Source organism: Sarcophilus harrisii, chromosome 4, assembly GCF_902635505.1.
Source record: "Sarcophilus harrisii chromosome 4, mSarHar1.11, whole genome shotgun sequence".
Lineage (NCBI taxonomy): Eukaryota > Metazoa > Chordata > Mammalia > Dasyuromorphia > Dasyuridae > Sarcophilus > Sarcophilus harrisii.
Genome location: NC_045429.1, coordinates 299,563,206 through 299,575,564, shown reverse-complemented (window position 1 = coordinate 299,575,564; position 12,359 = coordinate 299,563,206). Strand labels below are relative to the sequence as shown.

At 37.9% G+C, this 12,359-nt stretch overlaps 1 protein-coding gene across 4 annotated transcripts in view; it reads right to left on the bottom strand.

Moving 5' to 3' along the window:
• MGAT5B (alpha-1,6-mannosylglycoprotein 6-beta-N-acetylglucosaminyltransferase B) overlaps positions 1-11,630 on the bottom strand; it is a 122,586-nt gene extending 110,956 nt beyond the window's left edge. For 3 of the 4 annotated variants that reach the window (XM_003768680.2, XM_031965555.1, XM_003768679.2), the window contains exons 1-2: positions 10,803-11,630; positions 5,929-6,041 (exon numbers count right to left, since the gene is read on the bottom strand). In XM_003768680.2, the coding sequence (XP_003768728.1) occupies positions 5,929-6,041; positions 10,803-10,870 (181 nt within the window). In that variant the 5' untranslated portion in view covers positions 10,871-11,630. The remainder of the gene's footprint in view (positions 1-5,928; positions 6,042-10,802) is intronic. The other variant, XM_031965556.1, reaches the window with a different exon arrangement.
• Positions 11,631-12,359: the final 729 nt, after the last annotated feature.

Genomic DNA, 12,359 nt, shown 5'->3' with positions numbered 1-12,359 from the left:
TTATACAACTTGAACAAAAATTGGAAACTTCAAACTTAAGTTTCAGATTGGATAATCTCATGTAGCAATGAATAACTAAATTATTATGAGTTAATGATATGACATACTATAAATGCCCCAAAGGAGGAGAGCAAGCCAGAGAAAGAAAACTATAGACCTATATTCCTTATGAATAGTTACAGAACATTTTTAAATAAAGTATTAGCAAAAAGATTATAACAACATATCAAAAAGATTATACACTTTGACAGGATGGATTCATACCAGGAATGTAGGGTTGGTTGAATATTAGGAAAACCTATAAACATAATAGATCATATTAATAGCTTTAGTTTTTAAGAAATAAAAAATAAAGCAATAAAAATCACAGGGTTATATCAGTAGATATAGAAAAAACTTTTGGTAAATCATAATACTGATTTCTATTTTCCAAAAAATGCTAAAAGACATATGAACAAATGGATCTTTCTTTAATATAATATTTATCTAAAACTAAGTTCTAGGAGTATTTATAATAGAAAATCACAACTTCTCATTGTCTTCCGTCTTCTGAGAAGACAAAAGCTAAAGCAAGCATACTAAAAGTAACAGACATTATTTTGCTAACAAAAATTTATATAGAAAAGCTATGAATTTCCCAATAGCAATATATGGCTATGAGATTTGTACCATAAGGAAAGAATCGATACATTTGAATTGTGGTGCTAGAGAATACTTTTGAGAGTACCTTGGACAACAAGGAGATCAAATCAGTCAATACTTAAAAGAATTAATTCAGGCTAATCACTGGAAGGTCAAACTTAAATATTTTGGCTGCATGAGAAAACTGAACTAATGGAGACCTGATGGGAAAGATTGAAAAGGGTAGGAGATGGATAGCTAGCGTAATGGAAGCAATAAATATGAGCTCAGACAGACTTGAAGAGATAGTGGAAGTCAGAAGGACTTGGCATGCTCTGATCTATGAGGTCAAGAAAAGTCAGACATCTCTGAACAAAAATGATGTCCCTTTTCACCACTATTGATATAATTCTAAAAATACCAATTGAATCAATAAAGTAAGAAAAAGAAATTTAGGGAATAAGCATATATAAAAAATAAAATTATTGCTTTTAGCAGATGATATGATAGCTTACTTAGAGAATTCTAAACAGTTGATTTAAAAAATTAATTGAAATAATAATTTCAGTAAAAGTTGTATGATATGAAATTAAACCCTCATAAATCAAAAGCATTTCTGTATACTTCCAACAGAAATTCAGCAAAAAGAAAAAGAAGTTTCATTCAAAATAATTAGAGAATTTAAAAAATATTTGGGAGTCTACCTACCAGGATCCATGCAGGAACTATAATACAGAAATAAAGATAAGCCCAACAAATTGAGCCAACTCAATAAAATGAAAATGATAATACCACCTAAATCAATGTAATTTTTCACTGTCATACCAATGAAACTTTCAAAGGATTACTTCATAGAGCTAGAAAAAATAATGATAAAGTTCACCTGGAGGAACAAAAGAGAAATCTCAGGAAGGTATTGAAAAAGCAAAGAATCTTACCAATACCATATTTCAAACCATGCTCCAAAATACTTCTCATCAAAACTGTTTAGTACTATTTAAACATTTTTAAAATTAATAAGACTAATTAGATATGTAACATTCAAATATAAATGATCATAGCATAGCTATTATAAATCCAAATATCCTAGCTACTAAGGCAATCATTATTTGGCAAAAATTGCTGGGGGAATTGGAGAGCAATCTGACAGTATAAACAATCTCATATATAAACAATCTCATACCATACACCAAAATAAATTCCAAATGAAATACACAACTAATTTACAGGTCATATTGTTAAAGAAGCAAAGAAGAAATTACAGCTTGGAAATAGAAATAGGAAGAATATTCATGACCAAACAAGAGATAGAGAGGATCAATCACAGGAGATAATTTTGATTACATAAAATTAAAAAGGTTTCACACAAACAAAAACAATGCAATTAGAAATAGAAGGGAAATAGATAATGGAAGAAAAACTTTTGTAGAAAGTTTCTCTAATAAGAGTCACATTTCCAAGACATATAAGAAAGAAACTGGACCAGATTTATAAGGACAAGAACTGATCCTCAACAGATAACTCTTCAAGGAAGAACTCCAACCTATCAAAAATCATGTGGAAAAGCCCTATAATCATTAATGTTTAAAGAAATTAAAATTAAAACAAGTTGAGATTTTACCTCACACCAGTCACATATGAAAAAAATTTTGGAGGGGCTGCAGAAAAATAAGCACATTAATGCAATTTTGGTAAAACTTTGTATAGTACAGCTCTTCTGCAAAGCAATTTGAAATTGTGCCCCAGAAATCACTTAACAGTGGTTTTTACCCAGTAGCATCACTCAGAACAATGACTAACCATGATTCTAGAAGACTAATGATAAACAATTCTACTCTCTTCCTGACAGAAAGATGATGGACTGAAGATGAAGAATGAGACAGGCAATTTTGAACATGCTGAATGGAGTTTTTTTTTTTTTTGCTTGACTAGGCATTTTTGTTACAATTATTTTTTTCCTCTTAAAAATTGGTAAGGAGTGGAAGATAAAGAGTGAGATAAGGATAGGGTCTTTTCCCACAAAATAAAAAAAAAAGAAAGAAAGAAAGAAAAGAGAACAGAAGGAATCCAGAAAGAAATGCATAAAGTTGGACAGCTTTGAAAATTACATATTATATATATATAATATGTGTGTGAATAATATGTTATATGTATAATTTTATGTATACATAATATATAATAAGATATTTTCACATAATGATATAGTATAATGAGCAGCTAGGTGGTTCAGTGGATAGAGTGCTGGGTCTGGAATCAGGAATTCTCAACTTCCTGAGTTCAAATCCAGATTCAGACACTTACTAGCTGTGTGATCCTGCTCAAACCAGTTAACATCTATTTGCCCTAATTAAGGAAAGGATTGTTTTAATCCACTGGAGAAGGAAATGTAAACCACTTCAGTATCCTTGTCAAGAAATCTCCATGGACAGTATGGTCCATGGACTAGCCACTTCCCTGATGCCTACAAATACACAAAAAATATGTATGCCTCACCCATTCTCAAAAACTATCCTCCCTTGATCTAGCCACGATTGTGAGCTATTGTACTATATTTCTCCTCTATTTGTGACTAACCTCCTTGATAAAACCACCTACAACTGGCTTTCCTTCATTTCTTATTCTCTTCTTAACTCTGCAATCTTGCTTCTAACTTCATCATTCAATTGAAACTTCTGTCTCCAAAATGACTTATCACAGATTTTTTAAATGCTTAAATTAAATTCTAATGGCCTTTTCTCAATGTTCATCCTTCTTGACCTCTTTGCAACCTCTGAAACTGTTGATCATTATCTTAATACTTTATTTTCTTTGCTCTCTCTTGATTTACAGCATCTACACAGCATATATCTTTTAAAAATTTTTTTAATATTCTTTTTTTATTTTGAGTTCCAAATTCCTTCCCTCCCTCAGTGAAAGCAAGCAATTTCAGATAGGTTTTATGCATAGTTATGCAAAACCTATTACCATGTTAGTCATGTTGCTACACCTCTTTCTTAACTCTGATAATGCTACCACCCTGATGTAGACCCTCATCACTTCACATCTGGATTACTGCAATAAACTTCTAGTTGATCTTCCTTCCTCTACGCTCTTCCTACTCCTGTCCATCCTCCATTCAACAACCAAAGTTATTTTCCTAAAGTTCTGGTCTGATCATATTATCTGCCACCCCATTCAGTAAACTCAGTGACTCTATACTACCTCCAGGGACAAATATAAAGTCCCTGATAACTTGGCCCCTTCCTACCTTTTCAGTGTTCTTTCACTTTATTTCTTTGTGCATGCAAGGTAACCCCATGGCACTGATCTCCTTGCTGGTCCTTGCACAAGATATTATACTCCTGACTTAATGCATTATCACTAACTGTACTTCAAACCTAGAAATTTGTTCCACTTAGCCTCCACATTCTAGCTTCCTTGGAGAAAGTCTTAACTAAAATCCCACCTTCTGCAAGAAGATTCCTTAATATTAATGTCTTCCCTCTGAGATTACCTTCATTTTGCCCCATGTATAACTAGTATGTACTTACTACTTTGTCTAGTATCTCCTTCATAAACAAGTGAGTTCCTTAGATTGTGGGCTATTTTTGCCTTTCTTTACATTCCTATTGCTTATAATATTGCCTAACAAATGGTGAGAGCTTAATAAATGTGTGTAGACTGATCATAAAGATTCTTAGTTTTATGTATAATCCTCTCCTCTTTAACAATGTTTATAGAAATGCTCATTTTGCTTGGTGTGTGCTAAGTCCAGAATAACAAATTAAAAATTTAATTAAACAAAAAAGGAAGACATGGAGAACAGAAATCCCTGAGAATTCTGATCAAGAAATGCCCAAGGGGGAAACACTAAATGGGAAAGAATTAGCAGAGCTCTGACTGGGCAGTCCCAATCAGAAACAAGATCATGCAGAAATCTGACTGTGTCAATTCCAGAGGATAAAAGATTACCTAGTTCTCTAGGGAAGTCCCAAGAGAAAGAAACCAGCCAGTATCCTGACCAAGGAAACTTTAGTGGGATCAGAAGATATGGATATAAAGAAAGACATTAAACATTATGAAGAAATGTATAGAATTTGTATGTATACATATACATATATATTTGCCTAAATATAAATATTTAACATACATAAGGAATTATAAATATTAAGAATTACCTAAAAAGAAAACTAGGAGAGAATAACTCCATAGCAACTATAAGTAGAGTTTCACATTAAAAAAAAATTAGTTTCGTCACACAAGAACTACAATATTTGGAATAAATGAAGGAGAATATAAAAAAATTAAATTATAAATGAAATTTGGATGATGAAGAAGAGAATTGGGAGGAAAATTAATTAGAATAAGCTGAAGAGCCATGTTGTACACTAAAATCCATCATTTCTTCTCCCCTTAATCAGCACTATGGTGTAGTAGAAATACCAAAGAACTTATGAACCATGACACTTTCTCCAACTTTGATATTAACCAGTTTTGTGACCTTCCACATTTAGGACAGTGCCCAGCAAGCACATAGTATACACTTAAATGCTTGTTGACTGACTTCTCTTAGCTGAGTCTCAGTTTCTTCCCTTGCAAATAAGAGTTGGACTATATGATTTCCGAGGACCCATCTAGTTCTAATGTTCCATAGTGATATAAATCTTATGAGATGGTGTCTTGTCAAGATCAACATTTCTTAAGCTTTTAGAGAAAACCATCCAGATCACTTTAGAAGCTAGACTACAGAAAATAAGGCAAATTTGTCAGAGAGGTCAGAGTCAAAAAAACTAGTCCCTGGTCAGACCTATTTTCTGAACTTAATGAAAGCCAAAGCCCCATCCTAATGTGACCAAAAATCACAGAAGTTTATAGTTACAGAGATAAGCTATGTTTAAAGGCCATTGCAGCAAATGCTTTTCAATTCAATGTAACTGAGCAAACATTTATTAAATGTCTACTATATATAGAACATTTTGTTTCATTCTGCAAAGAGCAAATCTTTATTCTTTTCTTATCTGCAAAGGTCCTTAGCATGGGAATACTGGGGAGAAAATGTTTAGAGGATTTCATCCCTTAAGCAGAAGCACCATGCAAGTCTCACCCACACACATTACTCATGCAGCTTCAGCCTATCCCCAGAAGTTCCCACCCATAGGCCAAGATATACTCCATACTCCATACATGTCTATGTGTAGCCCCTCTCTGAGGAAAAGCAAGGAGACTACTGGGCCTGTACTTTCAAGAACACTTCCATCCATCCCTCATCAAGTACAAACACTCATATCCTATCCCTCTTCCCAGTCAAAGGCTCCTTGCCCATAGTACCTTCAGTATGGACAGTAAAAGGTGAATCCCCCAAGCGTCTGGCGGAGAATTGGCCTCCCAGGGATGTCATCAGGAAGCAGAGTGTGAAGAAACCGATTCCCAGAACAAACAGCCTGCAAAGGAATGGGGTTGAGAGGGTAAAGCAAAGCCTAGGGGCCTGTCAGCCATGAAGTTCTTTCCTGTGGACTTCACATATATACAAGATAGATAGAAGGCAGCTCTGGCATTTCAGAAAGACCATCAAAGAGGGAGACTTGGGTTTTAGCACTAGTTTTTAATATTCTAATATCATATATTGATATTGCTCTAAGGTTTATAAAATGCTTTTCACATATTGTTGTATTTGATCTCGAAGAACCAGGACTATTATACCTCAGTCAAGGCATTTTGTCAGTGCCAATACACTTTTCTTCTTCTCGGACTCTGGGCTTCTAATTCCCTCTCTCAGGCCCCACCTTCCTTCCATGATAGACCACTCCACCACATCACCTGGCCTAGAGATCTGTCCCATGAATGATGTGTAGGAGTAGCAGTAGCTTCACTGCACACTAAACCTATCCATAGAAAACACCCTTAATTCCTCTCATCCATTTTGATCACCAAGAGCTGGACAAGCTTGAAAAATGACTGAACAACAAATAAAACAAGTGAGTTGGCAAAATTATAAGAAGTTCTGTTGTGGTCATTGTAGTTTCAGTAATATCCTCCTTTTCAAGGGGGAGGGAAGAAGAATTTTTACTCACCACTCCCAACAAAGTCAACAAATTGGTACATTTAAGAATTTTTAGTAAGCTCCCATGCTGGTACCTCAGCAAAGGTCCAATGGTAACATCAGTTTCCCAATTTAGATCATTTGAAATTTCATGTCTGAAATCAAACATCTTCCTATATGATATCACAGGGTCTCTGTCTTATTATATGATGCTAAATATTATGTTGATAGGAAAACTAACATATTGGAAAGAAAACTGAATTGTTATAAGGCCTGTATTTCAATTCCAAATCCTTATTCTGACACTTAATAGTTATGTAACCATGAAAAAGTCACTTTATCCCCTAGGAGCCTCAGTTTCCTTATCAATAAAATGGGGACAATAGTGCTTATATGCTTACCTCAAAGAATGTTTGCAAGGAAGCATTTTTAAATTGTAAAACCCCACGGGAATAGAAGATATCATTATAATCAATTGAAATAGTCCCCCCCCGCCCAAACAATGACCAGTGGAAGGAAGAAACCCAAACCTGATTCTTATTCAAGTGAACATTGCCAACCCTCAACCCAGACTTTTTGTATGTACATTCCAAAAACTAAAATACCACCTGTGTAAATTAATTTGTGGCATTAATTGAACTGCATTAAGGCAATCTTCATATATAAACTGGCAAAAAGGGTTAGAGGGAAGAGGTTGGGGAAAAATAGAAGAAATTTCTTCTTGCCCTTGGGAAACATACTTTCAGAAAAGATTGAACACAATATATATAGATATAGATATAGATGATAGGTATGTAGATATAGTTATATATTTGGAGAAATGTAAGCAGGTGTTCATGGAAGTGTGCAAACAAATATGCAATTAATTATAGCTATCTAGAACTATATAAACTAGCACATGGGAGAGTGGGTAGCAATGAATGTATTTATGGTGCAATTCTAGCTAGAGCTGGACTTTATTGTCTTTGGCTATATAATCATAATTTTTTTCAAGACTGAAATAATGCCGTTACCATATTGACCTATTTCTTGAAGCTAGAACTTTTATAGGATTATAGCAGGGTATATAATTTCCTCACCTCTCATCTCCTTTATCCCCATACTGCAAGTCCAACACATACGCTTAAAAGAGTTTATCTCCCCACCTCTTTCCTCCTCTAGAAGGGGATGCTTGATCTGAGTCTCAAAGGAAAACAGAGATTTAAAAGTTGGAGGTTGGGAGGGAGAGAATTTCAGATATGGAAAAAAAAAAGTGACTTAATGTGAAGTTTTATGTTTAAGGAACAAGTAGGCCAGAATGGCTGGGCTATCTGGTTCATGGAGAGAAGTGGAATGTAAAAAGATTGGAAAGACAGGAAGAGGCCAGGTTATAAAGAACTTTGAATACCAAATAAAATACTTCATAATTTACCTTAGTGGTAATAAGTAGCCACTGGAGTTTATTACTCCATTTGTGGAGTAATATGGTCAGACATATGCTTTAGGAAAATCATATTGACAGCTTGAGAAGAGGATGGATTAGAGACATGAGACAAAGAAACCATTTAGGAGATTATTGTAATAGTTCAAGTTTTCAAGAAGTTTAACTAGAAAGGTAAGAGAGATATTGCCTAATAGCTGTCAGGAATAACAGGATATAATGAGGATTTTAAAGATGAGGAAAATGCATGTATTTGTAAACAACAGTAATAAAGAACAGAGAAGGAATCAATAGATAAGGACAGATTTAACATTAAAGAATAAGTGGAAACATTAGTGGAGAAAATCTGCGGGAGATGGTAGGAGATAGGATTGAGTATATGTAGTAGGAGTTGCCTCAACAAGGATAAAGGCCATGTTGCTTTCATGGAGTGAAGGAGGAGGATATGATTTTACAAAGATGTGAGAGGAATAAGAGGAAGGAAAAAAAGGAGAGGGAGCTCTAAAGGGCTAGTCTCTATCTCTCTGTCTTTCTGTCTCTGTCTCTCTGTCTTTCTGTCTCTCTGTCTTTCTGTCTCTCTGTCTGTCTGTCTCTCTCTCCATTCTTTCCTTTAATATATCTATTCATTTGTTAATTAAGTATGAAGCTAAGTGTTCAGCAGCTTTTGGATGGAAAGAACCTGGAAGCTCTCCGTGGTCCTGAAACATCTGTAGCTTTTAACTTCATCCAATGCTTCCTTTTTTGTTAGTCTAAGATGTTGGCCTCATATGTATAATTTATAGCAGACAAAGATCTCCATTTTTTAGGACTATGGAAAAGAGATGAGAGACTTAATGACTTCTCAAGGTTCCTGGAAGGTAGGAAACTGAAAGATTTTCTACCAAAGTCAGAAAGCTCAGGACTGTTTCAAGTCCTACTAATTTGTGGCATAATGTTAATTGGTTGTCACTTCCTCTCTTTGAGCCTCAGTTTCCTCTCTATAAAGCTAAAGAATTGAACAGAGTGAGCCTTAAGTTTACACTTGTTCCTCCAGTTTTAATATTCTAAGATTCTTTGAATCTAGTCTAAGAGAAATCCCCTCTCCCCCACTTCTGACTCATTCCCTTTTATCTCAGCATCTCTCTGGAGTAACAACCTCTCAAACTTTCTTCTATTCTTTTTCTGAGGAGACCCCCTTTCAGGAACCTGCTTTCTTGTCCCAGACTATCTGTGAAGTTCATAAATGGTTGGTATGAGGCCATTTAATTTAGCTGTCTGGATTTCTGCCTTGCCAAGATGGAGGGGAGATCCAGCTAAGTAAAGAGAAAGGAGGACACAGGGCAATATTCTCCAAATATAGCTCCATAAAGGGTCTCCTTAGTCTATTGGGTATAAAGTGGAATGAACATGAAAGGACTCGGCTTGCAGCCAATTCCATACATAATCCTCATACTGGGTTCGGTAATAACTTCTCTGCACAGGCTTTTTGCCCACTCTGGCTTCCCACACTCCCTAACCTATTGGTTGGGGTTCCCTAACCTGTTGCTGCAACTAACATGTGTCCTAAAAACCCTTCATGCTATCCCAGTCCACTCTCCATACTAGTCTTCCTTCTTTTTCCCTCCACTCTCCATACTAGTCTTCCTTCTTTTTCCCTCTATCCCACACTGCCCCTTGAATTCTGTGCTCTTAGATAAAGATTCAATTCCAATCCAATCCAATCCAAATTTGACTCTGTGAACTCCCAGGAGGTCCCAGCACAGCTTGTAACCTTCCTGCTCAGGAATAACACTGGCCTACCCTAAAGGAACAAATCTATTTATGCAATTTGGAATTAGAAAATAACTAGGGCAGAGGTGGACAACCCAAGAGTGACAGGCCCTAATCCCCTAGCCCCAGAGCAAAACAGAGGGAAGGAGGAAGGGAGATGCTGTCTGCATTTTCCTATTCTCCTCTTTTGGGCCAAGGCCTTTTTGACCCCCAGGATTCTGCCTCCCAACCCAGTATTCAGCGATCTCCTGGACCTTAGTCTACTAGCCTTGTGCGTCCTCAGTCCACCTTACCATTTCCATAATCCAGAGTCAAGTGGGAAGTGATTAGTAGGTCTCCCACAATTTCTGAAACTCAAACCTGGAGAATAATCTATTGGAAAAATACCCTTCTCAATATTCCAATTTCATTCCACTCCTACCTCAGTCCAATTAGAGGGACTAAGAAACTGAATGGAAATTAGAAGAAAGAAGAAGGGCACAGCCTGGAGCACGGGCTCCTCTGGTGTGCACACAAACGAGATAACTTTATGCACTGAAAGCAAGGACACTGGCAGTGGACAGATTGCATAATTTGTGGAGAGGAAAGGATTTAAACGGATGTAGGCTGACTTTCACTATTCTTGCTCAAAGATAGCGAGCTGCTACCCTCAGTGGAGCTTTCGGACTCTTCCTTCTGAACCAAAGCCTCCAAGAGAACAAACACACACACACACACTCTCTTACAGCCTCCGATATTGTCTACATACTCGGACAGAACTCCACTGTTATCTTTTGCCTTCCACCTCCCCACTTCCACTCTACCTCCACAGGACCCTAAAACCTGCCTAGTTATCCGAGTCTGTTCCCATTGATCACTCTGAAGTTTGATTAATTGGATCACACACTCCGTCCCACAGTCAAGAGGACAGAAATCACCCCTCCCCCATCCAAACCATCTCCCTTAAAAAAAAAAAAAAAAACCCTCAAAGAGATGGTTATTAAAGAACTTTACCTAAAGGGTCTCAATGTGACCAGACATCTTCTGACCATTATTTTCCCATCGGAATTGATTGTGATCATTGTTCGAACTTGCTTCCAAAAAGAGCCAGAGAGACACACACACACAAGGGGAGTGGGGATCCTGTCCCAGGTTCTGATCCAGGATGTGGAAGAGCGAGAGGAAACGAGCCCGGCTCCCACCTGCCGCCCCCAAGTTCAAGTTCTAAGGATCACGTGGTCACTGTGGGGGACCAGGCTCTGCAGGCCCCGCTCTTCCCTAGACTCCCAGAGTGGGGAGCCGGCCTCAACTCGGGAAGACGCAAATCCGAGCAAGGGGATCGAGGATGGGGGTGCGGTGAGACCTGGCGGGGGATGGAGCGGAGCTGGGTATTGCTAACAAGCGCTGGGCACACCCAGGGTCCCTAAGGACCACGCTTCTCCCTTCAAGGACTCCAACACAGGACCCCGAGGCCGTGCTAAAGTGCTGTCGGTCTCCCCGCTCCGGGCTCCCGCATTTCAGAAGCCGCACCAGGTCCTCGGTGCCAGTCCCCGGGAGCTACGGCAGCCCACCTTTGGCTCCTTCCCCGCTCTGCCCCCGTGCTAGAGGCTGGCTCCCCTTGTGTCCCGATGCGCGCTCCTTCCTCGCATCTCTGGGGCCTGTCTGGATGCTCCCATCGCTCCAGTTGCTCGTCTGGTCCCGGGTACCCTTGATGCTACCGCTCCGCTCACGCCTAGGTATCTGGCCCAGGCGCTGCGCTAAGCCTAGCCTGCATTGTGTCCTCCTGGGGAGGTTGCGAAGCCTCTGCTGCCCCCACCTCCTTACCCCCTCCCCAAGCCCAGCATTCACGGCGTTATCTCGGGGCGCTATCCCCACCTAGTGGTGAAAATTAATAGGTGTTTCTTCCCCCCACCCACTTGGTTCTGGATTAGGGACGCAGCTAGTAAGGTAAACTCCCTCCCAAAATCAAGTGCTTGTGGCCTTGCTGGAGTTCATTTTCCCGATCCAGGCCATTGTCTTGTTTCCCTAGTTTCCTGCACAAAGTGTACATTTAGTAACAACCAGTATCAAAAACATGGGTAAGTGGGGAAAAACAGACTCCCAAATTGAGACTGCTCTTCTCTGATTATATATGATCCTTTGCTTTGCAAGGCACCTACTTTATTTCTGGTGTAGAACATTGGTTTGGTAATATATTAATTATGTATGGAGGTTTGTTTAGTACCCCTAACCCAATTAATGTAATTGCAGAAGGTCTAGATATGCTTCTGGATCAAATCAAAAGTTAAACAAGATGTGAAGTGCCACATACCACAGGCTTCTGACACATGTGTCTCACCATCATTGTCATTTAAGTATCTATTTGAGCTAACTTTTCCTTGAACTTGTATGAAAATGTACCGTTTGGACATTTTGGGGATACATTTTTATATCAACTATTTTGTAAATAACTGTTTCCTATATCACATTAGTAAAAAAAATAAACAAAAAAATCCCAAAACCCCACAAATAAATACCCTCCTTACCTCTCCAAAAAACTCTTTTCCTAAAAGTAATTGAAGTTATCGGATG